The sequence below is a fragment of the Tachyglossus aculeatus genome, chromosome X1 (genome assembly GCF_015852505.1).
Source record: "Tachyglossus aculeatus isolate mTacAcu1 chromosome X1, mTacAcu1.pri, whole genome shotgun sequence".
Taxonomy (NCBI): domain Eukaryota; kingdom Metazoa; phylum Chordata; class Mammalia; order Monotremata; family Tachyglossidae; genus Tachyglossus; species Tachyglossus aculeatus.
The window spans coordinates 43651516-43678739 of NC_052101.1; the positions used below are offsets into that span (position 1 = coordinate 43651516).

The 27224-nt window shown below is 45.8% G+C and overlaps 1 protein-coding gene across 2 annotated transcripts in view; it reads right to left on the minus strand.

Moving 5' to 3' along the window:
* Positions 1-27224, minus strand: part of ARHGAP26 (Rho GTPase activating protein 26) — a 488708-nt gene that overhangs the window by 168570 nt on the left and 292914 nt on the right. For both annotated transcript variants that reach the window (XM_038739982.1, XM_038739983.1), the window contains exons 15-17: positions 15706-15793; positions 12140-12198; positions 9864-9969 (exon numbers count right to left, since the gene is read on the minus strand). In XM_038739982.1, coding sequence (XP_038595910.1) covers positions 9864-9969; positions 12140-12198; positions 15706-15793 — 253 coding nt within the window. The remainder of the gene's footprint in view (positions 1-9863; positions 9970-12139; positions 12199-15705; positions 15794-27224) is intronic.

Here is a 27224-nt window from a genome sequence, read left to right on the forward strand (position 1 = left end):
TTTATTGAGTGCTTACTGTGTGCAGAGCACTGTACTAAGCACTTGGGAAGTACAAATTGGCAACATATAGAGGCAGTCCCTACCCAAAAGCGGGCTCACAGTCTAGAAGGGGGAGACAGACAACAAAACATATTAACAAAACAAAATAAATAGAATAGTAAATATGTACAAGTAAAATAGAGTAATAAATATGTACAAGCATATATACAGGTGCTGTGGGGAGGGGACGGAGGCAGGGTGGGGGGATAGGGAGGGGGAGGAGGGGGAGAGGAAGGAGGGGACTCAGTCTGGGAAGGCCTTCTGGAGGAGGTGAGCTCTCAGTAGGGCTTTGAAGGGAAGAAGAGAGCTAGCTTGGCGGATGTGCGGAGGGAGGGCATTCCAGGCCAGGGGGAGGACGTGGGCCAGGGGTCGACAGTGGGATAGGCAAGAATGAGGCACTGTGAGGAGGTTAGCGGCAGAGGAGTGGAGGGTGCAGGCTGGGCTGTAGACGGAAAGAAGAGAGGTGATGTAGGAGGGGGTGAGGTGATGGAGAGCCTTGAAGGCGAAAGTGAGGAGTCTTTCCCTGATGCATAGGTTGACTGGTAGCCACTGGACATTTTTGAGGAGGGGAGTAACATGCCCAGAGTGTTTCTGCACAAAGATGATCCGGGCAGCAGCGTGAAGTATAGATTGGAAGTGGGGAGAGACAGGAGGATGGGAGATCAGAGAGGAGGTTGATGCAGTAATCCAGTTGGGTTCAATCATGTCGCCCTAAGTATTACAGGCTGCTGATGAAAAAGTTCCAAATGATACTCAGAAAGCCTGTGTGCCCCACTCGCTCGAGGGAAAATCATTTGCATCCTACTGGTTGGTCTTCATGAGGTAAGCACACCAATGGAGCCTAGGCTGCTAATACTGCTTTTCCAAACCCTTCTCTGAGAGCCGCTGAGAACTAATGTTCCCATGACCAGCCTCAGGAGATTTCACTCCCAACACTACACTAGCATCAGCTCCTTCGTCTGGGTTACTGCCCGCGAGATAATCTGTGATTCTGAGGCTTCCAAGTTAACCCAGGGCTCCGAACTGAACACATGCACAGTGGAAGAACTAGATTGGTAGAGGAAAAGAGATTCCTTATCCTTCTTCGAGTGCCAATATGAAACCATCCTTACTTTCCCTTTCATCAACTTTTTCTTCTGGATAAAAGTCAATTCTCTGCCCTTTTTCAATGCCAGCTCACTCAGCTCTGTCCAAACTGGTCAGAGACCCCACCCCCAATCTGCCCAGAGGGCCTAAATTAACAGTGCACCCACTCAGCACCCCACCATCAGCCTGGGGGCCAAGGGGACAACTGAGCCCTGGATGAGCACCAGACTACAGCTGACTCCTCTGGGATATCCATAAGGAAGGGAATTTGGGGGCCTCTTTTTGTGGTATTTGTTATGCGCTTACTCTGTGCCAGGCATTGAACTAAGCATGGGGGTAGAGAGAAGATAATTGGGTTGAACACGAACTCTGTCCCACATAAGGTTCTCAGTCTTAATTCCCATTTTATGGATGAGGTAACTTGGGCACAGGGAAGTTAAGTGACTTGCCCAAGATCACACGGTGGACAAATGGCAGAGCCAGGATTAGAACCCAGGTCCATGATCTTTCTGCATCCCCCTTCCTATTATATCTCGGGTGGCCATTGGCCACAATCTTGGCTACAAGTACCAAGCAGCATGGTCTAGTGGATAAAGCACAGGCCTATCAGTCAGAAGGACGTGGGTTCTAATTCCGGCTCCACCACTTGTCTGCTGTGTGATCTTGGGCAAGTCGCTTAACTTCTCTGTGCCTCAGTTATCCCAGCTTTAAAATGGGAACTAAGACTGTGAGCCCTACATGGGACAGGGACTGTGACCAACATGATGATCCTGTACCTACTCCAGTGTTTAGTACAGTGCCTGGAACATAGTAAGCACTTACAATGAAAACTATAAAAAGAAAATCCCAAGATTCATGTGAAAGCTTATGACACTATAAGCCACAATGCTCCCAGCACTGAGCAGATCAACCTGTGTTTGCTCTTTCCAAAGGGGTTTGCAAATCCCTGGAAGAGCAAGTTCCTGTACGGTGGGAATTCCAGGGAAAAGCAGCATCACTGACTGCAGATCCTTCCCAAGAGTAGGAGGGGTTTGCAAGAGACATGGTGTGGAAAATGAAGGGGAAGTTAAATGCTCTTCCTCCTAGAAATGACCCTGAGGTAGCTTTTCCTTCTCTATTTTTCCAGTTATTTTAAAAGGGATGTTTCTTTTACAAGGGCTTTGTAAAATTCCAAGTTCATAATCCTACCGGTTGAGTCATTTCTTGATGGTAAGGATACTGTTGGCTCATCCAAACGTCTGAACAATTTGTCACAGTTGAATTTTAGCTGTCAAATATGAGAGACAAGGGAAGAGGGGAAAGGGGAAATGCTGCTGTGTTCAATTAATTATGGAAATGACATGCACCAGAGCAAGGGCTACTTCTATTTCTCTAATACTTTGCCCACGAACTCCCAGGCCTACCCCTTAAAGGTACATGGATGCAGCCTGTCACAGGAGGCCCAGGCTCCTTTGATAATTCCCTTCAAAGTAGCAGCATGGCCTAGTGGATAGATCTCAGGCCTAGGAGTCATTAGGACCTGGGTTCTAATCCTACTCTGCTGCTTATCTGTGCAACCCTGGGCCAGTCACTTCAATTCTCCGTGCCTCAGTTACCTCATCTGGAAAATGGGGATGGAGACTGTGAGCCCCATGTGGGACATGATCTATGTTTGACCTGATTACCTTGTAGTTATCCCAGCGCCTAAGTTAAAAAACCCAAACAGACCCATCCACCCAAACTACATTTCCCTTGTTTCTGGCATCATTGTCGGACAAAGAGAAAGATGAAATCCTGAGTGATTTGCAAAGATGACTGTGCTATACCAACAACTTCCAGCTTCGGGAAAGGAAAGAATATTCTACCAGTGTGTGTTTGGCAATGAATACAATTTAACCATTGAGGTTGTTGTGTATTTTTTTTATATATTGAAACTCTGCATTGGGGCCAATTGTTTGGCCTGCAAAACTCCCAATAATCCTTCTATCCCTTCATGGAAAAACTGGGATGGATACCAGATGCTTCAAATAAGCAGCAGAGACCACATAATGAAACAGAAACTGGGACCTATCAAGAAGCCTGAACTGGTGTTTCTTCCCCTTCCTGCCCCTCTAGTTTTAATATAAATAGACATAAAAATGCTTGGGGATCTAGGCCTGGACTCTGGTTTAGGTGATATCCCCATATCTGGAAAAGCAACATGGCGTAGTGGTCATGGGTTCTAATTCCAGCTTCGCCATTTGTCTGCTGTGTTAAGCTTGGGCAAGTCATTTAACTTCTCTGGGCCTCCGTTATCTCCTTTGTAAAATGGGGATTGAGACTGTGAGTCCCATGTAGGACAGGGACTGTGTCCAACCCAATTTGCTTGTATCCACTCCAGCGCTGAGTACAGTGCCTGTGACATAGTAAGTGCTTAACAAATGCCACAATTATTATTATGCTAGGCTCTCCTCCTTCCCATATGCCTTGATACAGGAAATGCCCACTTGAGGCTGTGTCCTTGCCTGACCTGCAAAATTACACTTATGCCCACACATAATACCTCTGACACTCTCAGGGTACCAAGGAAGGGCTCTTTGTGGACACCTGCCAAACTATTAAAGACACTCAAAACTCCCCATTAACTGCCAATCCTTTCCTGTAGATCAGTCAATCAATGGTATGTACTGAGCATGGGCTGTGTGCAAGAGCACTGTACTAAGTGCATGAGAGAATACCATTCAGCAGAGTTGGAAAACAGGCTCCCTGCCCACAAGGAACTTGCAGTCAGAGGAGGAGGGAGACATTAATGTAAATAAATTAACTGTGGACTTGTAAGTGCTGTGGGGCTGAGGGTGGGGTGAATATCAAGTGCTTGCAAATAGATGCATGGGCAGACCCCTTCTCAGACTTCCAAGTGGAGAACTGAATGAGAATGGCTGATCTTGGTGCCCAGACAAGTCACACAAAGCATTCAGAAGTTCCTTACTCTGCAGGGACAGGGGGTTGAGAACCACATGGCCCAGACTCCCTAAATAGACCGGGAGCTCCAGGAGCCACCATCATGACCAACACCATAGGACATCAGGCACAAACTGTACACTCACTGTGGACACGGAATGTGTCGGCTTATTGTTATATGATACTCTCTCAAACGCTTAGTACAGTGCTCTGCACACAGTAAATGCTCAGTAAATACCACTGATCAACTATCACCTCGTTACCTACCTTCATAACCCTTATAATAATAATGATGGTATTTGTTAAGCGCCTACTATGTTCCAAGCACTGTTCAAAGCGCTGGGGTAGATACAAGGTAATCAGGTTGTCCTAAGTGGGGCTCACAGTCTTAATCCCCATTTTACCGATGAGGTAACTGAGGCACAGAGAAGTGAAGTGGCTTGCCCAAGGTCACACAGCAGACAAGTGGTGGAGCCGGGATTAGAACCTACGACCTCTGACTCCCAAGCCTGGGTTCTTGCCACTAAGCCACACTGCTTCTCTATAGAGCTGATGGGAATTTGCAACAAAGACTGCTTCCTGGTGGAGGGAAAAGCCTACAATACCACCACTCATCTGAACTGCTTATTTCCTTTTTAAAGTACGGTTATCTTGGTTGGCTGATCCTTATTTATTGTTATTCCCAATTCACTGCTTCGGTCCTCTTCATAGACTGTGAGCCCCTCCTATCCTGCGGTAGGAATGAGTCTGATCTAATTACACTGGATCTGCCCCAGTGCCTGGCATATAAACAACCATGTGCCATAGGTAGTGCCATACCTAACTGAACTGAGAACATCTCATTGTCAGATGTAAATACACTAAAATGGTGTTTACATTTTGAGCTCATTTCAAGTTTATCTGGGAAGCAATATGGAGCTGTAATTTATTTTAATACCTATCTCCCCCACTAGATTGCAAGCTCCTTGATGAGAAGGATTGTGTCTTCCTATTCCTGTGGATGGAAGGATGAATGAGAAAAAAATCAAATAACCTTAAATATTTACTCTTATACAGACCCTTATATTTGGTTGCCTCCCTGATCTATAATTATTTTTATGTCTGTCTCACCCACTAGACTGAAAGCTCTTTGAAGGCAGAGATCATGCTTATCAACTCTACTGTAATACTATTACTACCACGACCACCAATGATAATTATGGTATTTATTAAGCGCTTACTATGTGCCAAACATGTTATTAAGTGATGAAGTAGACACAAGATAATCAAGTCCCACATGGAGCTCACAGTCTCAATAGAAGGGAGAAGAGTTATTGAATGCCCATTTTACAGATGAGGGTACTGAGGCACAGAGAAGCTAAGTCACTTCCCTAAGGTCAGGAAGCAGGTACATAGTGGGGCCAGGACTAGAGCCCGTGTTCTCTGTCTCCCAGGACTGTGCTCTTTCCACTAGGCCACGTACTTACCTAAGCTCTTAGTACAGTGCTCTGCACAGAGTAAGAGCAATACAAATGCCATTGACTGACTCCAGCTGACCTGAGGGGAGGCACGTTGAAGCCACTACAGGTCCCCTTTACCTCCGGAGTGGCTGAACTCTACAACTTCATCTAGTATGTTGTCTTTGCATTTCTATCATTCCACATTCTTACTGTGTGCTTTATTGAGCACTTTACCAAGCGCTTGGGAGAGTACAATATAACAGAATTAGCAGACACATTCCCTGCCCATACTAACCTAACAGTCTAGTAGGGAATACTCGTGTTTGTCACCAAACCTCTCCCCTCTTTATTCTTCACTTGTGAGTTCCAAGGTGGCCAGGGACCTTGTTGGATTCTCTGGCTTGCACTTTTGACTCAACACTTACTCTGAACACGATAGATACTCAATAAATGCTATTGCTACTACATGAGAACAACAGACTTAAGTTTTTATGCTGCTTCAGAGACTTAAAGCTAAAGCAATACATTTTCTGGACTGAAAGCACCCAACTATTGCTTTGGAGCAGGCTTGTGTTTTCTCTTTTTGTTTGTTTGTTTTTTGTTTTACCAAGGGCCAATTCCTCAAAATGCATTTCTATAAGGACTCCAAACTAATACGCCTGAGAATTCCATCTGCAGCTAAAGAAAACAGATTCTGGAAATGCTTCAAAAGCCCCTTTTTCAAATCCACATTATACTTTCCTTTTGAAGCAGAAGTTTGGTAACCATGGGACAGATACACTTGGTAATAAGAGAACGTAAATACCGTGTGCGTTCCTACCGGGCCATCAGACTGATTGCAGCTGGGGAAGGAAGCTGCCTATAGGGAAGTTGGCCTAGAGGGACAACAATTTAGGGATAGTGAGGGATGAATTGTTCCTGTTTGAGTGTCTAGAAAATGGGCAGCCCCATTTGACTCCATTTAGTGAACCAAGAAGTCTGGCAACGATCCACCTTTAATGACGTAATGCATAGAGGATGGGCCTGGGAGCCAGAAGGTCATGGGCTCTGATCCCAGCCCTGCCACTTGTCGTTTGTGGGACCTTTGAGAAGTCACTTCACTTCTCTGGGTCTCAGTTATGTCATCTGTAAAATGGGGATTGAGACTACGAGCCCCACATGCAGCAGGGATGGTGTCAAACCCCATTTGCTTGTTTTCCAACCCAGTGCTTAGTTACAGTGTCTGGAACATAGTAAGTGCTTAACAAATACTGCCATAATCATTACCATTATTAACTAGTTTGGAAGCTTGTTTTGGGCAGAGAACATGTCTACCAGTTCTCTTATATTGTACTAAGGTTGTCAGTCACATTTCTGTTTGGGTTGTAGTCTAACAGGGGAAGCCAAATGTTCCCTCCAACTTCAAGTCTACAAAATAGAGCATGGGCTCAAAGTCAGAAGAATCTAGGTTCTAAACCCAGCTCTGCGACATCTGTTGGGTGACCTTGGGCAAGTCGCTCACTTCTCTGGGCCTCAGATACCTCATCTGCAAAATGGTGTGATCCCCATGTGGGATAGGGACTGTGACCAACCTGATTAACGTGTATCTACCCCAGTACTTAGAACAGTGCTTGGCACATAGGAGGCACTTAACAAGTACAAAACTGCAAGGAGGTAATGCAGTAAGTGGGAGAATGCAGACCTCCTAATAGTCGCCCAAGACCATGCTATGTCGTTGCATTACACTCCCAAAAGTCCTAAACAGATATATTCTCTAGACTGTAAGTTTGCTATGGGCAGGGAACATGTCTACTAATTTTGTTGTACTGTACTCTCCCAAGCACTTAGTATAGTGCTCTGCACCCAGTAAGCGCTCATTTAATATGATCAACTGACTGTCTGGTAAAGCCCAAACTGCCCAATTCCAACTTCACTCCTCTCCCATTGTCCTCAGCCACTGCAGAGGAGAAGCTTAAAGTCTGAAGAAAAGAGTGGAAATGTGAATGTTCTGAGTTCCAACCTTAGTTCTGTCACAAGTTCATCTCAACCAGAAATCTACATTTCCTCTCCTGGTGGCTGTTTCCCTTGTGACCAAGAGGGATGGCAACACTGACCTACCTCCAATAAAGGCACAGGAACCCTGACTACAAAGACCTAAGAGTCAGAGGTCGTTGGTTCTAATCCCGGTTCTGCCACTTATCAGCTGGGTGACTTTGGTCAAGTCACTTAACTTCTCTGTGCCTCAGTTACCTCATTTGTAAAATGGGGATTAAGACTGTGAGCTCCACATGGGATAACCCGATTCACCTTGTATCTACCCCAGTGCTTACAGCAGTGCTTGGCACATAGTAAGCACTTAACAAATACCATCATTACTATTATTATTATTACTATGGAGCCCCGAGCCCACAAAAATGCTCCAGAAATGTTCACGAAGCCCCCCAAAGCTGGTCTGGATTGGTTTGAGGCAAACAATCTGGGAGCACAGGGTCCATTTAAGAGCCTCAAGTCAGAGTGCACCTTGATCCACAGACACCATGGGAGTCAAGGATACAGGAAACAAACGTGCCTAAGACACCCAACGAACCGACAGCCCACGGGGCACATTATTCAAACACCTCCATAAATTTTTCAGTTAGTCTTCCTTGGATGCAATGCACTGTACTGAGCATGGAGAAGCAGCATGGCTCAAGGGAAAGAGCACGGGCTTTGGAGTCAGAGGTCATGGGTTCAAATGCCAATTGTCAGCTGTGTGACTTTGGGCAAGTCACTTAATTTCTCTGTGTCTCAGTTACCTCATCTGTAAAATGGAGATTAAGACTGAGAGTCCCCCGTGGGACAACCTGATTACCTTGTAACCTCCCCAGCGCTTAGAACAGTGCTTTGCACGTAGTAAGCACTTAATAAATGCCATTATTATTATTATTATTATTATTATTAGAGAATGTTCAACAGAAGCACAACACATGTTGCCCCCCCCCGAACCTGGAGTGCATACTGTACACTGTGGACAGTGAAAGTGAATGTGGGTTTCTCTGCTCTCTTCTGGGCACCCAGTTTCCTTCACCTCATTCTGAATATCTACCCCCTTGCCTCGTAGAACAGGGTCTTGTCTGCCAGCTGATTCTCATTGCTCCCCCACAGCTGTCTCGTGCAGGCCGCAAGTGGCAGGGGAGCAGTCATGAGATTCTTGGAACATATTTGGGTTGTTACATATACCTGGAACTTGCCTTCCCTTGGCAAGACTCTTTCAACTGCACCATGTTTGGCAACTGAGATCTAAACCAGCTTTTTGGGCTTAAAAATGCCTCACTTTGAATCACAGGGAACAGGAACAACTCTGTCATACCAAAGCATCTGGAGTTACTTTTTAGAGCCCAATATGTATTGTGTTTCTTTCTTTCTTTTCTCTCTCTCTCTCTCTCTCTCTCTCTCTCTCTCTCTCTCTCTCTGTTTTTCTGACTTTTGTGTTTGCTGCTGATTTTGTTAACTTCCATGCTCTCAGCAGGACACCCAGAGCTTCCCTTATATAGAGTCCCTATGTGACCCAGAAGCCATCCTCAAAGCTGCCCGATGGCTGCTCACTACCCTTTATAGGGATTTTACTTTGCATAAACCTCAGGAAGGTCAGGACCTCAAGAAAACAGGTGCTGCAAGTAGACATGCAGCAGTGTGGAAAAAGGACCAGATTTCTTGGACCGGGTGTGGAGTGGAATGTTGGACACTCAGGGCTTTGTACCCATGCCAGAGAATCACATCTTCAGAAGCATCAGATTTTGACTACTGACAGACATACATACACAATATGTGCATGCCCAGAAGTCTTTCGAGCAGCACTCCCGACCCCTCTGCAGAAGCAAACAGCAAGGGCCTTTCAGAAATCCCCACCCAGATTTGGGCCGCAACATGCTATCGGCTCAGTCCAAAGCATGTCCTCAATTATGCTGGGCCGGGGCCAAATGTAGAACACATTAGTCCTCTCCCAGAATAACCCCGAACAAGTTAGCGACTCATTTTTTTAAAATAAGCTCCAGTACTTCCAGTCCTCTTCTAGCCTCCTGTCTTCACCCAAACATACTTCACTGTGATCAATGGAAGGCAAGAAAACACTCAATCCAGGTCCAGTGGCAGGGAGTAGGCCCGGCCAAGCCCTAAAATATGGAAAAGCAAAAACAAGACACGAGAACCAATAAGGCTAGATCTCCCATCTTAGTTCTGTGGCAAGGGACAAAAGCCAGCTGCCCTCTCCCTTTTGCAGTTAAATTTTGTTTAGTCCACAGCTTTTCTTGCCTTCAGCCTACCTGATAAGTCTCAAGAAACAAAAATCAGCAAAACAAATGTATATGTACTAGATTGCTGGGATGAGGCATAATAGATCAAGGGAACAACTCAGAAACCTACTTGGCCAAATGGTTCATGAGCAACTGCAGCATCTGCCGGTTTTTCTCCGGGAGCCGATGAACGAGGGTGTGGATCTCGGAGACTCGAGACTCTTGGTTCTCCAACTCTGCAAGAGAAAGAACATTCCTTCAGGTCAGGGATGGCTTAAAGGAAAGTCCTACCTCTGGAGTGAGGAGGGGGCAACTACAGCTCTGGCTGGAATCTATCAATTGTATTTATTGAGCACTTACTATGTGCAGGGCATTGTGCTAAGTGCTTGGGAGAGTACCTTATAACAATAAAACAGGTACATTCCCTGCCCACCAGGAGCTTACAGTTTAGAGGACAGGCTCACAAACTTTAGGATGAGCTCACACTCTAGAGGGCTGGAAGTGAACGAAGCTCTGTTTACAAGGGAGACCGATCCCAGAATGCTTCTCTCTGTTCCTCTGGTGACAAAGGCAGACACTCAATTCAGAAAACAGGGATAAGCAGGGACCCCAGGCCAAGAGAATGATGTAATGAAACAAAGATGGAGCTGGGCAGCTCATCCAGACATAGGAAAGAGGTCATGAAGGCAGCTGCTTCTGTGAAGAGGCTTCCTTTTTCCTATGAAGTTAGGAACCCCGTGCCCTGAGACCAGCGATAAACAAACCTTGCAGTGGTGTCCAATATCAAAACACCTTGAGAGAACACATCAGAAGCAGGAGGAAGCATTCAGTTAGTCACTGCCTGAGCACTGCCATGAGTCTCGATTTAGTGTACTCAAGGAATTCACGGCTATTCATTAATCTGGGATTGTTGCCCTGCTCAAATTCTGTCTCTTTTGGGTACCTTGGGTGAACCCCTTGACCTGACAGAGAAATAGGATGATTCATACTCACCAAACACCTTCCTGGCTAGGTTCATTAAGCTCTTAATACTGTGCTCTGCACACAGAATGTGCTCAATAAATACGATTGAATGAATTCATTATTATTAATAATAATAATAATAATAATAATGGTATTTGTTAAGCGATTACTATGTGCAAGGCACTGTTCTAAGCGCTGGGGAGGTTACAGGGTGATCAGGTTGTCCCCCGGGGGGCTCACAGTTTTAATCCCCATTTTACAGATGAGGCAACTGAGGCCCAGGGAAGCCAAGTGACCCACCCAAAGTCACATAGCTGACAGTTGGCGTAGCCGGGACTTGAACCCATGACCTCTGACTCCAAAGCCCATGCTCTTTGCACTGAACCACGCTGCTTCTCCAAGCAGTGCTTAGTACAGTGCCCAGCATGTAGTAAGTACTTAATAAATACCATAATTATTATTACTTTCACTAGAAAATGCATGTCCTTAAAATACTCTTAAAACAATCACTAACAAAATAAACAAGACACAACCCTGCTGCATACATTAGAGGATCAAAAGATGTTTGCTGAGGCCTTAGAGTACTTCTGAGAATGGTACCTAAGGAAGCATTCCTCCCTCTCAAAGTCGCCTTTGCCCTTTGACTTATTCCTTTCTCCTCCTGAGGAGCACCAGTTCAATCAAGCCAAAAGAACATGGGCCCCCTAAGAGGCCAGCTAGCACAGCAAAGACGATAAAGCAAATGCCGGCAAGGAGCTACCCTGGCCCGGGCCCCAAAAGAACCCATCTGAAACCCGTGCCAGATCTACATCTGATACAGACTCCCACTGACCATTCCCAGATGAGCCACCCACCCCATGCAGATGAATTCCCCTGTCCAAGGGTGGCATGTACTTAATCCCCCAAAATTTTTATGATCAGTAACATGATGCTAGGGACCTGGATGATATAACAGAAGATTGATCATGAGCTAGTGGTGGAAGATGTGATGGAAAGAGACCTGTGATATTGCACATGAGCTAGTGGTGGAAGATGTGATGGAAAGAGACCTGTGGTATTGCACGGAGGGTGTCATATTCACAGAAAAAGCTTCCAGTGCTCAAGTTGGGTAATGTACAGTGTCTGATTCGTTTGACAAAATGTGCCTTAAGGGCTGAAAAAACCCGAGTCTTCAGCCATCCAAGAACTTGCTCTTGTGATCACACCTGGGTTTTTTTTCACCACCCAGAGCCTCCTACTTCCCAAAGAATGTGCCCCACATGGTCAAATGCCTCCCAGGGTCCAATTTGGTTTCATTTTTACTTTATGTCCCAGCATCTGATGCTATCTCCGGGGGCTTCGTCTGGATCGGCTGTACTAGGAGGTAGTTTAGAACTTTGACAGAGCACGGACTTTTGAAAAAACACAAAAGCTTTTGCACAGGTCAAAACGACACAAACATACTTGCTGCTTTGATGAAGCTTCTTTGAAACTGGTACATCATGAGGGGGCCAGGGAGCATTCTGGAATACAAGAAGCAAACACAGTTCAGGCTTAAAATAGTCCCATCCTCAAAGCTTACCCAAGAAGCATACGGAAACAAAGGCAACCGCAACCCAACATGAGTTTCTGGGGAGGAGGGTCCTGAGATTTCCTCCGCCACACTGCTCTGCTTCAACTGAATCAGCCCAAGAGACAAAGGCTGGGATTGGAGTCATGCATGAACCAAGATCTGCCCAGGCAGCATTGAAGAAACAACAAAAGAGGAAAATGTGTCTGAGAAGCAAACCACCTCCCTAAGCATTTCTAACTACCCTTGCACAGCAACGACACCTCTCTTTTCCATCCAGACGATACATGGCGAAAGAGGATGAGGCTGGGGACACAAACAAGTCATTGTGGAACATAAACAGGTCTATTTTTCTTACTTTTTTATGACAAGTAGTGTACGTTTTGGTACGCCTGAAGGTCAAGGACTTAGGACACCAGCCAGACACAGTGCAAGCAAATACTGTGCTAATTTCCCCACATGCTTGTCAATATGCCTCAGCCTTGAACCACAGCCTCCTCTGATATTCCATACCTGAGTCTCCTCAGTAGGAGGGTCAGTGACTCCTGGTTCATATTACATATCATTCTCATTCTCCTAGCTCCACTCTAAACTCTGTCCCTCGGGTTCAAACTCTTCCATCAGCCTCCATTTCTGCTCTCCTCTCACTTGGCATGTTCCTTGGGCTTCAGAAAAGCAACTACAATTTAGTCCCCTTTGCTAGCTTCTTTCTGCCAATTCCAAACCCAGGACTTTTCCTGCGCATAAAATGGTCTTCGAATCAGGATCTGCCAAACTACTTTCCTTCTGGTCTTTCTTAGTGTACAACAAAAAGTCCACCTCCCTACCTCTACCATTAAGTCTTCCTTGAGTGAGTGGAAGAAGGGTGAGGCAGCCAATCAATCGTGCCCCTCCCCTCAACCTCATACCAATACCCACATGCATTGCCGGTCTTCATAAAATAGAAAGGATATGAGTGCTACCCTCAGCCCCAGAGTACTTACGTACATATCTATAAATTACATATTTTAAATCTATATATATTAATGGCTGTCTCCCCTACTAGACTGTAAGGTCACTGTGGGCTATTGTAGTGTATGCTCTCAAACACTTAGTATAGTGCACTCCACTCACTCAATAATTACCTATGATGATGCTGTGTCCTTCATTGTTTTCCATCCAGCCAAAGGCTGGAGGTGGGAGGAGTGAGGGGGCAAGTTAGAATAAGTAGAATTTTCTCCTCATGTTTCAGAATAATTCTCTTTGAGAATACAGAACACTGGGTTTAGGCTTAACAAAGATCAGGCGGCAGGTCCATGGGCTGTAATCCCCTTTGGAAACCCTTATGATTGACCGTGGAGTACGTCCAGCAGATGTCTCAGGGTATCCCAGCCTCCTCAGACTCTGGAGTCCAACCAACCTGATCACCTTGTAACCTCCCCATAGCTTAGAACAGTGCTTTGCACATAGTAAGTGCTTAATAAATGCCATTATTATTATTATTATCACCCCAAGGCTCTGCAGGCCAGTGCTGGATCAGGGGCACAGAGGGCGGAGTGAGGAAGAGGGATGCAATGCTCACGGCCCATCAGGGTGGTGGGTTAACGCCCCACTTCCCAGAGTGGGCCCAGGGCTGGGATTGGTGATGCACTTCTCTCTTCCGGTGTTTATTGCAACTGCCCAGCCCAAATTCCAATGGCCCTGGCTTACCCCAAGGGGAACTGGAAATGGGAAAAATTCAAGTTCAAAAGTTAGGACCTAGAGGCTGAGGCCCATCGTTCTTGCAAGGTTATTAAAATGGCTAGCACGCTGGGAGTGCCAATGCAACGATGACTGGTGATGGAGGAAGAAATAAAATCCGGATCGAAACATACTCAAAGAGAGTTTGGACAGAAGCCCAGTACCTCCAGCTACAATACTTCTGAATTCCAGGTCTCTGGCTTAGGGGCCCCATATTTTCCCAAACCTACTGCAGGGAAGATGGTTTGCTCAGGTGGTGGCACAAAATGAACCTGTTTAACAGAACCTTGTGACTCAGGAATTCACCTGGCAGCCAGAAGAAGCCCCTCTTTTACAGTACATGCTGACAGATGATCTCTCCCTGTCCTACACATCTCGCGTTGATTTCAAAAAAGGCCAAGTTTTGGAATTGGGTCCCTCTGGAATTGCCTTGCTGGTGACTTATCCCTCAGAGAAACGACTCTGGTACAATCGTTTTTGTTGGAGCTTTATTAGGAACTCACAACCTTGTCCACTATGAGAAGTCACCAGTGGCTTGGCCAGATCAGTTAATTGCACCTAGATGAGAGTCATTACCCGACCTCGAACCCCCACCCAACAGCTTTTAAAGAGCTCAGCAAATGGCTAAAGTGAAAACTCAGCCCTCTTTCTGCCGGTATTTTTTTAATAGTATTTGTGATGTGCTTACTGTGTGACAGGCACTGTACTAAGCACTGGGGTAGATATGAGCTAATCAGGTCGGACAGAGTCCACGATCCACATGGTGCTCACCTATTTTACAGTAACTGAGACGCAGAGAAGTGAAGGGACTTACCCAAGGTCCCACAGCAGATGTGGTGGAGCTGGGATTAGAACCCAGGTCCTTCTGACTCCCAGGGCTGTGCTCTACACACTAGGCCACGCTACTTCTCATGTTAGAAAAGAGGGGCTCAGGCAGTAGTACACGCTAGGGTGGTAGAGAGAAAAGCAGCGACACCATGCACCTCAGCCTCCCAAACCAGTGGCCTGCAGAGCCCCACGCTGGGTCACTCCAGGGCCTCCTTCCCAACATGCCTTGCTCCAGCTTGGTGGGAGGAAGAGAAACAATGGCAGCTACAGGCCGCCTCCACTACATGCAGAGGTCTTTGGGAAGGCCACACCTGGGGCCCTCACTGTGGCTCAGACTGCTGGACTCCGGGCTGTGAGAAGCCTGAAATGCTGTTCTTCTAGCCACACTACCCTACAGCTTGGATCATATTTTGTAGTTATCCCTGTCCTCATCTTTTCTGTTCATTTTCTGCTTTGTTTAACCCTTATGTGTTTGGCATCAGCCTCCTCCCCCACTTCGTCATCATTATCATCAATGGTATTTACTCAATCATATCTATTCAGCACTTACTGTGTACAAAGCACTGCACTAAGCACTTGGGAGAGTACAATATAACAATAAACAGATGCAGTCCCTGCCCACAACAAGCTCACATGGACCACTTACAATGTGCAGAGCACTGAACTAAGCACTTGGGATACTACGATAAAACAGAGTCAGCAGATACACCCCCTGCCCAGAGCGACCTCCTTATTCTTAGACTGTGAACTCCAGGAGGACCAGGGATCCTGTCTAATTCTCACCCAAGTATTCTTTCCCAGCCCTTGAAACAGTGCTTTCCATCCAGTGAGGCTTACTAAATAGTATTAATGGTACTGGGACTCTGCCTTAGAAACGACGTGTCCTCTACTGCAGAAGGTATAACCGCCCTACCTCAGGTAAGTCTTCAGGGCACTGGTTATGGTCTTGATCTCCCACTCTGCACTGATATCCACTTCTATTTCGGAGGTTGTTTTGGGATCTGAAAAAGACAGCAGAAGAGACTGATTAATGCAAAATGGAAGAGTATGGAAGCCCATACTTTCCTACCACCCGGCATGGTTCTAAGTCTTCTCTTAGCATCTCCTGGTCTTATTCAGTACCTTATTCAGTTACCACAAAGAAGATGGAATCAGTTGGTGAACCCAGAGAACAGGAGTGTTGTGGGCAGGGAATGTTTACGCTATATTGTACTCTCCCAAGCATGTAGTAATAATAATAACAATTGTGGGATTTAAGTGCCTACTTTGTGCCAGGAACTGTTCCAAATGCCAGAATGGATACAAGCAAATAGGTTTGGACACAGTCTCTGCCCCATGTGGGGCTCACAGTCTTTAAATTCCATTTTACAGATGAGGTAACTGAGGTCACATAGCAGACAAGTGGCAGAGTCGGGACTAGAACCCAGGTCCTTCTGACTCCTAGGCCCGTGCTCTATCCACTAGGCCATGCTGCTTCTCTAGTACAGTGCTCTGCACACGGTAAGCGCTCAATAAATATGATTGATTGATTGATTGAGTGGCTTACCCAGAGCTAAATACTTCTTCATTGAGTTGCAAGCAAGAGAGAAGCCCTGTTCCAGAACAGAATGCATTTCCCTGGGCAGGGACATCACCGAACATGGCAGGGTGGGTCAGGAAGCCGGGTCATGCAACTATGGACCACAATTAAGTCTAGCAGGGGGAGCAGTCAGAAGGTGGTCCATACCCTAGGAAAGGGAAGAGAGTGAAAGACAGAGAGAGACAAAGAGAGACAGAGACAGACCACAAGCTTCTGCTCCCCTCACAGGGTTTTCCAGAAATCTGAGGAAAGGCAAGAAATATCTAAATTTCCCTGTGGAAGATGGCACCAGAATGGCAAAACACTGCGAGTCTGGACAGCAAGACTAAAGCTTAATAATAATAATAATGGCACGACTAAAGAGCTTACTATGTGCCAAGCACTGGGGTGGATACAAGCAAATCAGGATGAACATGGTCCCTGTCCCACGTGGGGCTCACAGTCTCAACCCCAGTTTACATATGGGGTTACTGAGGCACAGAGAATTGAAGTGACTTGCCCACACAGCAGACATGTGGCAGAATCAGGATTAGAACCCATGACCCCCTTACTCCCAGGTCTGTGCTCTATCCACTACGCCATGCTGATACCCCTCTGGGACCACTGACAGCCAGCTGGCTGCCAAAGCCATGCTCCCTACATTGCAGACAGAAAAGGAGAGACCCTCACCTACAAAATTCTCCCCTGTTTTAAAAATGAAATATCTGCCATTAAACTATCACACCCATCTCCCGCGGGCTGAGTAATAGGGGAGGAAGAAAAACGGGATCTTTTTTTCCTCCCACTCATATCTTGTTTACTGCTTGATTCCTATCACCAAATCCTGTTGGTTCTACCTTCACAACATAACTAAACTACACCCTTTCCTCTCAGTCCAAGCACTTATCCTAACCCCGCCTTGACTACTGCATCAGCCTCCTCACAGATCTCCCCGTGTCATGTCTCTCCACACTACGGTCCTTACATCACGCTGCTGCCAAGATCATTTAAAAAAAAAAAGTTCAATTCATGAGACCCCACTTCCTCAAAAAACCCCAGTGGTTCCCCATCCACCTCCACATCAAACTCCTTATCACTGGCTTTAAAACACTCGATCAGCTTACCCCCATCCTATTGTATCTCACTACAACCCTGCCCACACACTTCGCTTCTCCAACACTAACCTACTCATTGTACCTCGATCTCATCTATCTCACTGCCAAGTCTTCACCCACATCTCCCCCAGCTTTGTACTCCCTCCCTCTTGACATGTGACAGACCTCCACTCTCCTAATGACTAAATCTTATTAGAAATCACAACTCCTCCTTCCCCAATTAAACCTTTATTTCCCCTACTTCCTCTTCCTTCTGTCATTTATGCACTTTTTAAATCTGTACCCTTTAAGCACTTGATAGTCATTCCACTCTCGGCCCCAGAGTATTTATGTACAGATCCATAATTTAAAGTTTGACTCTAGACCGTAAGCTCCTGGTGGACAGGGAAAGTGCCTACCAACTCTGTTCTACTGTACGCTCCCTAGCGCTTAGTACGGTGCTTTGCACACAGTAAGTGCTCAATAGATAACATTGATTGGTTGAGTAATGCAGTGGGATTATGACAGTCCCTTGTGGTCCCATTGATTTTTACTGGAAAGCATGCAAAAATCAGATGCCTTGCCCATTTCAAAACTATTGAAAATTGTAAACTTCTGCTCATTTTCCTTTCCTTTTTGTCATCTCTCTCTCTATCTCCAAGTGCATTTCCCATGCAACACATGTGCTGAAAAGCTCTGTTCAGCATGACCCTTCTATCCCTTCCTCCCTCACGATCGTACTGCCAGACAACCCAGCTACTGGACTTGAGACAAACTTTACTGTAAATTTCTCGTAGGAATGGACATCTTAAACCCAATACAGGAGAGGAGTGAGCCTGACTTTAAATAAGCAGCAGTTGGCAAGTTTGGGAGTGGAAAGCTGTTCCGTGAACCACATTTAGCAAGCGAATGATTAGGCTTCACTTCTGTGGGCCCTGCAAACCAAATGAATATTATGCAACATTACAGTGCAAAGACTCAAATAACAACTAGGCTGAAGAGCTTTTTATAGCCCAGATGGAGCAAAGCTGTCCTGGAGCTCCAACACATTTGTTTTAGAATTGACTTTGTTTCCAATCCAGCCCAAACACAGGCTCCTAAACTACCATCCTTCCAGAAGATGCTGCCAATTGCTACACTTCACCATTAATGTTCCAGGCATGTTTGCCCCTCTTGATTTTGCTGGGCTGCTAAGAAGCAACACACTCTGCTGCAATCTTGGGCACCAGAGTGAAAATGCACATTATTTCCTAAGGCCTCAGACTCATTCTCTTTCTACCATCACCTTAAGGACTGGGGCTGGTGGCATTATCAAATGGAGAGGAAAAAGCAATATACCAAAGCTCTGCCACTTGTCTGCTCTGTGACCTTAACTTCTCTGTGTCTCAGTTACTTCATCTGTAAAATGGGGATTAAGACTGTGGGACGAGGACTGTTTCCAATCTGATTTGCTTGTTCAGTTTTCACCCCAACGCTTAATACAGTGCCTGCCACACTGTAGGCGCTTAACAATAACATAATTATTATTATTACTTAAAGTGACCAGAGCCAACTTTGGATCATTCGGGGGCTGTGGTACAGCTGGAAGGTTTATTCAGGTCCACTGGTTCCCTCTGCCTTTTGGGCACAGCTAAGATCATCTATCCTTCCGAGGGGGAAGGCAAGAGGCGAGAAGGAGGAGGAAAAATCTGGATAACTGGTAGGTAGCTCAGTAAATGGTCCAGAAAGAGAGGCAGTTAGGATGTGGAGATGGCATGGTGAACTGAGTGTCTCCCGGGAGATGCCCTCAGAGGAGTGTGGCTTAGTGGATAGAGCACGGGCCTGGGAGTCAGAAGGACCTGGGTTCTAATTCCGGTTCCACTTGTCTGATGTGTGACCTTGGGTAAGTCCCTTCACTTCTCTGTGCCTCTTACCCTCCATGTAAAAATGGGGATTGAGACTGCGAGTCCTGTGTGGGGCAAGGACTGTGTCCAACTGGACTATCTTGTATCCACCCCAGTGCTTAGTACTGTGCCTGGCACACAGTAAGTTCTTAGCAAATATCATAATAAAGCAGCCTTCCCCTCATCCCAAAATCCAACCCCATGATCAGGAGGGCAGACTCCAATCCCAACAGGAGCAGAGGGCTTTGGAACTATTAGAGTGATGGGGAAGGCTGAGGCATTGCGGCCCAGAGTGGGAAAGAATGCCAGGACCTCCCTCTTTCTAAATACACTCTTAATTTTCAATTCTTCTATTTTCCCAATGGTCCCCTTGCCTGTAATTTGTGTGACAGGAGCTGTGTCTTATTGATTTATCTTGTATCTACCCAATTACCACCTCAGGACCCGAATACTCACAACTGTCTGTTGCACTTATGATTGTACTTACAAACCCTACTATCGAAGCACTTAATCACCCATGTATCCCTCTCTCCATTCTCCTCTTGTTCCTAAGTGTAAATTCTTTGGGATCTGCCCTTCTGTTATACTGTACTCTTGGAAGACAGGGATTAGGTCTCCCATTCTTAATGTATTCTCCCAATCAGAATACAGAGCTTGATTCACAGGAGGCACTCAATAAATGTGATTAACTGATTGCACTGGCACATAGTAAGCCCTTAATATATACCATAACTAAAAACTAGAGCCTCTTCAACTCCCACATCCATTGCACCCACCAATTATTCCAGCTTTTAACTACCTCCTAAAGCTCAGTGCTCACTCCTTCTTACTCCCTTACCCTTGAAGATTTTATCATCTACTTCATTAATGAAACTGAAACCAGTAAGCAAGGTCCTACGCACCCTCACAACCTCCTCATCTTTCCCAATCATGGCTCAAGGAGATATCAACCAGTCAATCATATTTACTGAGTGTTTACTGTGTGTAGAGCACTGAACTAAGCGCTTGGGAGAGTACAATGTAACAGAGTTAGCAGATACATCCCCTGCCCACAAGAAGCTTACGGTCTAGAAGGGGAGTCAGGCAATATAAATAAATTATGGGTAGGTACACAAGTGCTGTGGGGCTGAGGTTGGGCTGAGTAAAGGGTGCAAATTCCAGTGCAGAGGAGACATGGAAGGGAGTGGGAGAAGAGGAAATGAGGGCCAATCAGGGAAGGCATCTTGAAGGAGATGTGATTTTAATAAGGTTTTGAAGGTTGGGAGAGTGATTGTTTGTCAGATATGAAGGTGGAGGGAGTTCCAGGTCAAAGGCAGGATGCGGGGGAGTGTTCGGTGGCAAGACAGATGAGATCGAGATATAGTGAGTAGATTGGCATTAGAAGAGCAAAGTTTGCGGTCTAGTTTGTAGTAGGAAAGCAGAGAGCTAAGGTAGAAGGGGGCAAGGCATTCTAAAGCCAATGGTAAAGAGTTTCTGTTTGATACAGAGGCAGATGGGCAACCCCTGGAGGTTCTTGAGTCATGGAGACACAGGGCCTGGATAATTCTGTAGAAAAACGATCCGGGCAGCAGAGTGAAGTATGGACTGGAACAGGGAGAGACAGGAGGCAGGGAGGCCAGCGAGGAGACTGATGCAGTAATCAAGGCAGGATAGGATAAGTACTTGGACTAATGCGGTAGCAGTTTGGACGGAGAGGAAAGCATGGACTTTAGAGATGTTGTGAAGTTTGAGCCAACAGGACTTGGTGACAGACTGAATTTGTGGGTTGAGTGAAAGATGAATCGAGGACAAAGCCACGGCTACAGGCTTGTGAGACAGAGAGAAGAGTGGTATTATTTACAGAGATGGGAAAGGTGAAAATCCTTTAAGGCACTCCATCAGTTCTTTCCCTCTTTCTTTTGCACTTTCTTCCAATCCACCTCAGCTCTCCCTCTCAGCTCCTCACAAGCTCACTTTCTCACTGTGTCCCATTCTCATCACTCCCCATTAGAGGGTTTATTCAATATGGACAGGGAATGCATCACTTCTTCATTCTGGACTTTCCAAGCACCTCGTACAGCATCAAGAGGAGGAGGAGGATAATAATATTATTAAGCATTTATTATGTGCCAAGCATTGTACTAAGTACTGGCGTAGACACAAGGTAATCATCTCGGACACAGTCCCTGTCCCACATGGAACTCACAATCTGAAGAGGAAGGAAAGTAGCTATCAAATTCGCATTTTACAGATGAGGAACAGAAAAGTTAAGAGACTTGCCAGAAGTCATACAGCCGGCCAATGGCTGAGTAGGGATTAGAACCCAAGTACTCATTCTGGAAAGGGAACACATCTGTCAACTCTGTTATATTAGCCTCTCCCAAGCGCTTAATACAGTGGTCTACACACCGAGGAAATATGATTGCTTGGATGATTGATTCCCAGGCCTTTGCTCTTTCCACTAGGACACACGGCTTAATAAATACTATTAACTATCCCATTTTTGACTTCTGGTTCATGCCTTTCCCACAGCCTAGAATTCCCTCTCCCTTCAAATCTGAAAAACTACAGTTCTCCCCATGCTCAAAGCCCTTTTGAGAGGTCATTTCCTATCTCATTTCCCTCCAGGAGGCTTTCCCTGATTAATTTTCCTTCACCCTAGGTCACATCCTCCCAACTATCTAAGCATTTTTGCACTTACATTCTCTCACTGCATTTCTTAAAAATATATTGATTTATACACTATTATTTGAGTACGTTTCTTCACTAGACTGTAAACTCCATGAGGGGAGGGATTGTGTCTTCCTCCTTCTATTCACCCAAGTGCTTAATATGGGGCTGTGCACACAATAGGTGTTCAATAAATACTATAAAACGATTGACCAATCTATCTAGGTCCTCTTAAGCCCATAGCAGCACAGTGACTTGAGGCTATGCCTCCTTCCCTTAGCTGAACAACAAATACTCAACACCCAGATTTCTCAATTAACTTACTGATTGTAAAGCACTGCACCAAGCACTTGGGAGAGGATGACAAAAGCAAGGCACCCCACTTCAACCCCCAAGGCGATTGCAATATGATAGGGGAAATAGGAAAAAAAAATTACAAATGTTGGATGCAGGAGGAAAAACAAGAATAGGACAGTTGCAACAATGGTGTACACTGCATGCTTACAAGTACTCCACCATACTAAGTGCTTGAAATGAAAAAGAAGCACTAGAGGTCAGCCCACTGGCATTAGGGCCTCTAGGAAGTGAATCTCACACCCAGAAGTACTCTCTCTGCCCTCACAAGTCAAGTGCCAATTGACAGGACTAGATCAGCCATGTATAACCTCTGGGGGGTTTGTATGTGCCCCTCTCTCTTCTTCCTTTACTCTTTCCCTCCCTCCTCCCCTGGCTGCCTCTCTTCCCCCCCAACAATGGTGATCCAAATTCCCAAAGGCCCTTGCCAAGGCAAAATCTTACATAACCCACCAAGCCCTTTGCCAAACCATACACCTCCTCATCACTGAAACCAACTGCTAAAATGAACTTCAGGGACTCAGGGTGGATTCTGCTGATTGGGGCCAATTTGCTGTTCGCTATTGGCAGGATAATCCAGAGTTAGCTCTATGCAGACAGTCGACTTCATTCACAGCACCTTACAGGACTTCCTTATATAGACTGCCATGTCTAAAAGTTTATTTCTGCTCTTTTTTTAAATGCTATTTTTAAGCACTTACTATGTGCCACACACTGTACGAAGCACTGGGGTAGATGCAAGCCAATCAGGTTGTCAGGTTGCACACAGTCCATGTCCCACATGGGCTCACAGTCTAAATCCACAATTTACAGAAAAGGTAACTGAGGCACAGAAAAGTGAAGTGATTTGCCCAAGGTTACACAGCAGATAAGTGGAAGAGCTGAGATTAGAACCCAGGGCCACTGACTCTCAGGTCTGTGATCTTTCCACTAGGCCATGCTGCTTCATGCCAGTTTGGCAAAGGGGTGAAGTGGAGGAAAAAATAAGCAAAGGTCCTAATGTTTCATTGAGGCTTGGAGCCCCAGTGTTAGCTTGAGTGGAGAAAAATGGAAAGAAAGCACATTACTACAATTTACTCTGGGCTTTTAAAGCTTGGCCCATTTCTCGGTTCCTCCGAATACTTTCCATGTGCTTTCTCTAGGCTGTTTTACCATTGCTTTAATTTATCAGTAAAAGTGACTGCTACATGAATTACATTGTATATATTGCCCATAATGCATGCTTTCTTTGTAGGCACAGGCATGGGCACATATGCAAATGAATGGAGTAACATCTGGTCAGAAAAAAAACAAACACCAAGTGACAGTTTGGCAAGATACTTTACATACACAAAGCTTGAAAAGCGCCTCCAGAAGAAGACTGTGCATTTCCAGGAATTTGAAAGTTTTGCTTGCTTCTTAACCAAGCTCAAAAGGCCAATGACCTCTGTTACTAGGGGGACTGGAGTAGGTTCGCCCCAGGCTCGACATTAGCATGCAAAGACTACACACATAAAGTCCCATGTGCTGGAAGAAACCTTCCAGAATATCCCAATGCTCTCATTCCAAAGAAGCACAAGTCATTTTGAAGATGACTTTCTTACAGGCTTCTACCACTCAGCAATCCTCCAATTTATGGAGCGCTTCGAGAGAACTCAGAGAAGCAGCATGGTGTAGTGGATAGAGCCTGGGCCAGGGAGACAGAAGGCCATAGGTTATAATTCCAGATCCCCCACTTGTCAGCTGTGACCTTGATCTTGTCAGCTCTGTGACCTTGAGCAAGTCACCTCACTTCTCTGGTCCTCAATTACCTCATCTGTGAAATGGTACTCTGAGCCCGATGTGGGACAGGGACTGCATCCAACCCAATTTGGTTGTAACCCCCCAGCGCTATGTACAGTGTCTGGCACAGTCATTCATTCATTCAATCGTATTTATTGAGCGCTTACCGTGTGCAGAGCACTGTACTAAGTGCTTGGGAAGTACAAGTTAGCAATCATATAGAGACGGTCCCTACCCAACAACAGGCTCACGGTCTAGAAGGGGGAGACAGACAACAAAACAAAACACACTAACAAAATAAAATAATACAAGAAATATGTACAAGTAAAATAAATATGTACAAACATATATACATATATACAGGTGCTGTGGGGAGGGGAAGGAGGTAAGGCGGGGGGGATGGGGAGGTACATAGTAGTGCTTAACAAATACCACAATTATTACTATTAGAGCTCTGCACAGAGTGTTCAGTAAATACGATTGATTGAATGAATGAATGAATTATTATTATTGTTAACAGAAAAGAGGCAGTGGAAGAAGACTTACTCAGAGCCTCTGGTTCAAATGCAGATCTCCCTGAGGGGACCACTGGAAAAATGGCACAGAGGGTGGCTCTGAGCCAGTTTCAGACAATATAGATGCAGCATGGCCTACTGGGAAGAGCACAGGACCGGAAGTTGGGAGATCAGGGCTGTAATCCCAGTTCTGCTACTTACCTGCTGTGTGACCTTAGGCAAGTCACTTGACTTCTCTGGGCCTGTTTCCTCACCTACAAAATGGGGATTTAATACCTGCTGTCCCACTCAGACTGTGAGCCCTGTGTGTGACAGAGACTGTGTCTGAGATGACTAAAGTACATCTATCCCAAGGTGTGGCATATGATAACTGCTTAACAAATACCATAATGATCATCACTACTATTACAACAGGATCCAATTCTCCAAGCCCATTACCCCAGCTATGGTGCTACACATAATTCCCTGTCATCTCTTTGGTCTAATGGACAGAGCATTGGCCTGGGAGACAGAAGGACTTGGGTTCTATTCCTGGTTCTGCTGCTTGTCTGCTGTGTGACCTTAAGCAAGTTGCTTCACTACTCTTTGCCTCAGTTCCCAGACAGGCAAAATGTGGATTAATACTGTGAGCCCCATGTGGGACAGGGACTGTGTCCAAGTTGCTTGGCTTACATCTACCACAGTGCTTAGTACAGTGCCTGGCACACAGTAAGCGCTTAACTAACTTAACACTATTAAGACAAAAAAAAGTCACGGTCGCAATGTCAGCAGCAAGTCATTCAAGAGCAGGGCCTCTTTCCACCTATGTGTTCCCAGAGTCTAGTGTGGTTATAGAGGTTAATGCTAATAAGCAATGATGATCACCATTTTCATCAACATCACCAATGGTTGCTGGGAAATAAGAAAGGGCGTACCCTTCAGTTCAGGAGGCCATCCCTCCAGCTCTTTGTTGTGGTACATTGGCAATTGGTGATGCCCTTTTCCCTTCCAACACTGTGCCTACCGTGTTAGTAAGGAGATTCTGTTCTTTGCCTGTGGCAGCCAATCAGCCCTGAGTGAAGATCTCGCTGCCTCTATTTCCAATCAATCAATCACTCAATCGTATTTATTGAGCGCTTACTGTGTGCAGAGCACTGTACTAAGCGCTTGGGAAGTACAAGTTGGCAACATATAGAGACAGTCCCTACCCAACAGTGGGCTCACAGTCTAAAAATTCCAGAGCCCAAGAAAGATGGAACGGGCTAACTCTCAACCCAAACAGACTTGCTATCTTTGGGCTAATTTTCACTGACCTACATTGGAAAATGTTTTCAACTGCTCTCTGGCTATTTCTTTCCCAGCCCTCCCTCAGAAGCAGATCTTCACCACCATGGATAAAAGGAGGCGGGATGGCCTTGTTCAGGGATGCCCAGGGAGTAGATGATAGAAACCAGGTCTCTTCAGAACCATTCCTCTGCTTGGCAAACTGAGTTAGGCTGCCTCTTGACTGACACAGAAAACTAGACCTGTTCCAAATCCCACTTGTCCTTGCCTAATGCAGCCTTGCCCAGTGTTTCTATTAAGCTTTTGATCTACCAATGTGTATCTTCTGCAAAAAACACAATTTATTAGCATTTTTCCACCTAATAACCACCTGTTTCCTGAATCCGTATGCAAAATGTTGATATTGAATGCGGCTCATAAACAAATAAACATGGATCGAGTGATCATGTGCATCACACCGTGTGGCCCTCGCTGCTCCCTGAAGGCTCCTCTCCTCCGAGCGCTGCCACAGATGCCCCCTGCTTCCACCCACCCCCTCCGACTTAAGCGACCTTCCTTCTAGTGCCCCCCAATTGGTCCTGACTGACTCTCCACCCCCCACCCCGGGAAAAAGGCCCCTGTTAGCACCAAGTTACAGTAAAGACAACCTCATTCGCACCTACTTAGCCCTCCTGTCCCGCCATCGACCCACAGCCCACGTCCACCCCCGGGCCTGGAATGTCCTCCCTCTGCCCATCCGCTGAGCTAGCTCTCTCCCTCCCTTCAAGGCCCTACTGAGAGCTCACCTCCTCCAGGAGGCCTTCCCAGACTGAGCCCCTTCCTTCCTCTCGTCCCCCTCTCCATCCCATCTTACCTCCTTCCCTTCCCCACAGCACCTGTATATATGTATATATGTTTGTACATATTTATTACTCTATTTATTTTACTTGTACCTATCTATTCCATTTATTTTATTTTGTTAGTATGTTTGGTTTTGTTCTCTGTCACCCCCTTCTAGACTGTGAGCCCACTGTTGGGTAGGGACTGTCTCTATATGTTGCCAGCTTGTACTTCCCAAGCGCTTAGTACAGTGCTCTGCACACAGTAAGCGCTCAATAAATACGACTGATTGATTGTAAGTTAGAGAAGTAATCAAGCTTTGCATTCAAGAACCCACAATTTTAAATGCACCCGATTTAGCTCTCCATGAGGCATTAGTCTTTCCAGTCCACACGAGGTAATCAACTGCTGAAAATGTGCATCTGATGAGCTCTCTCATCCAGCAGGCTGGCAAATGAAATTACTGATTCTAATGTCAGTGCCATCCCTACAGGGATACTCTGTCCAGGCCACCAGGCAGGGACCACAAGCCACGG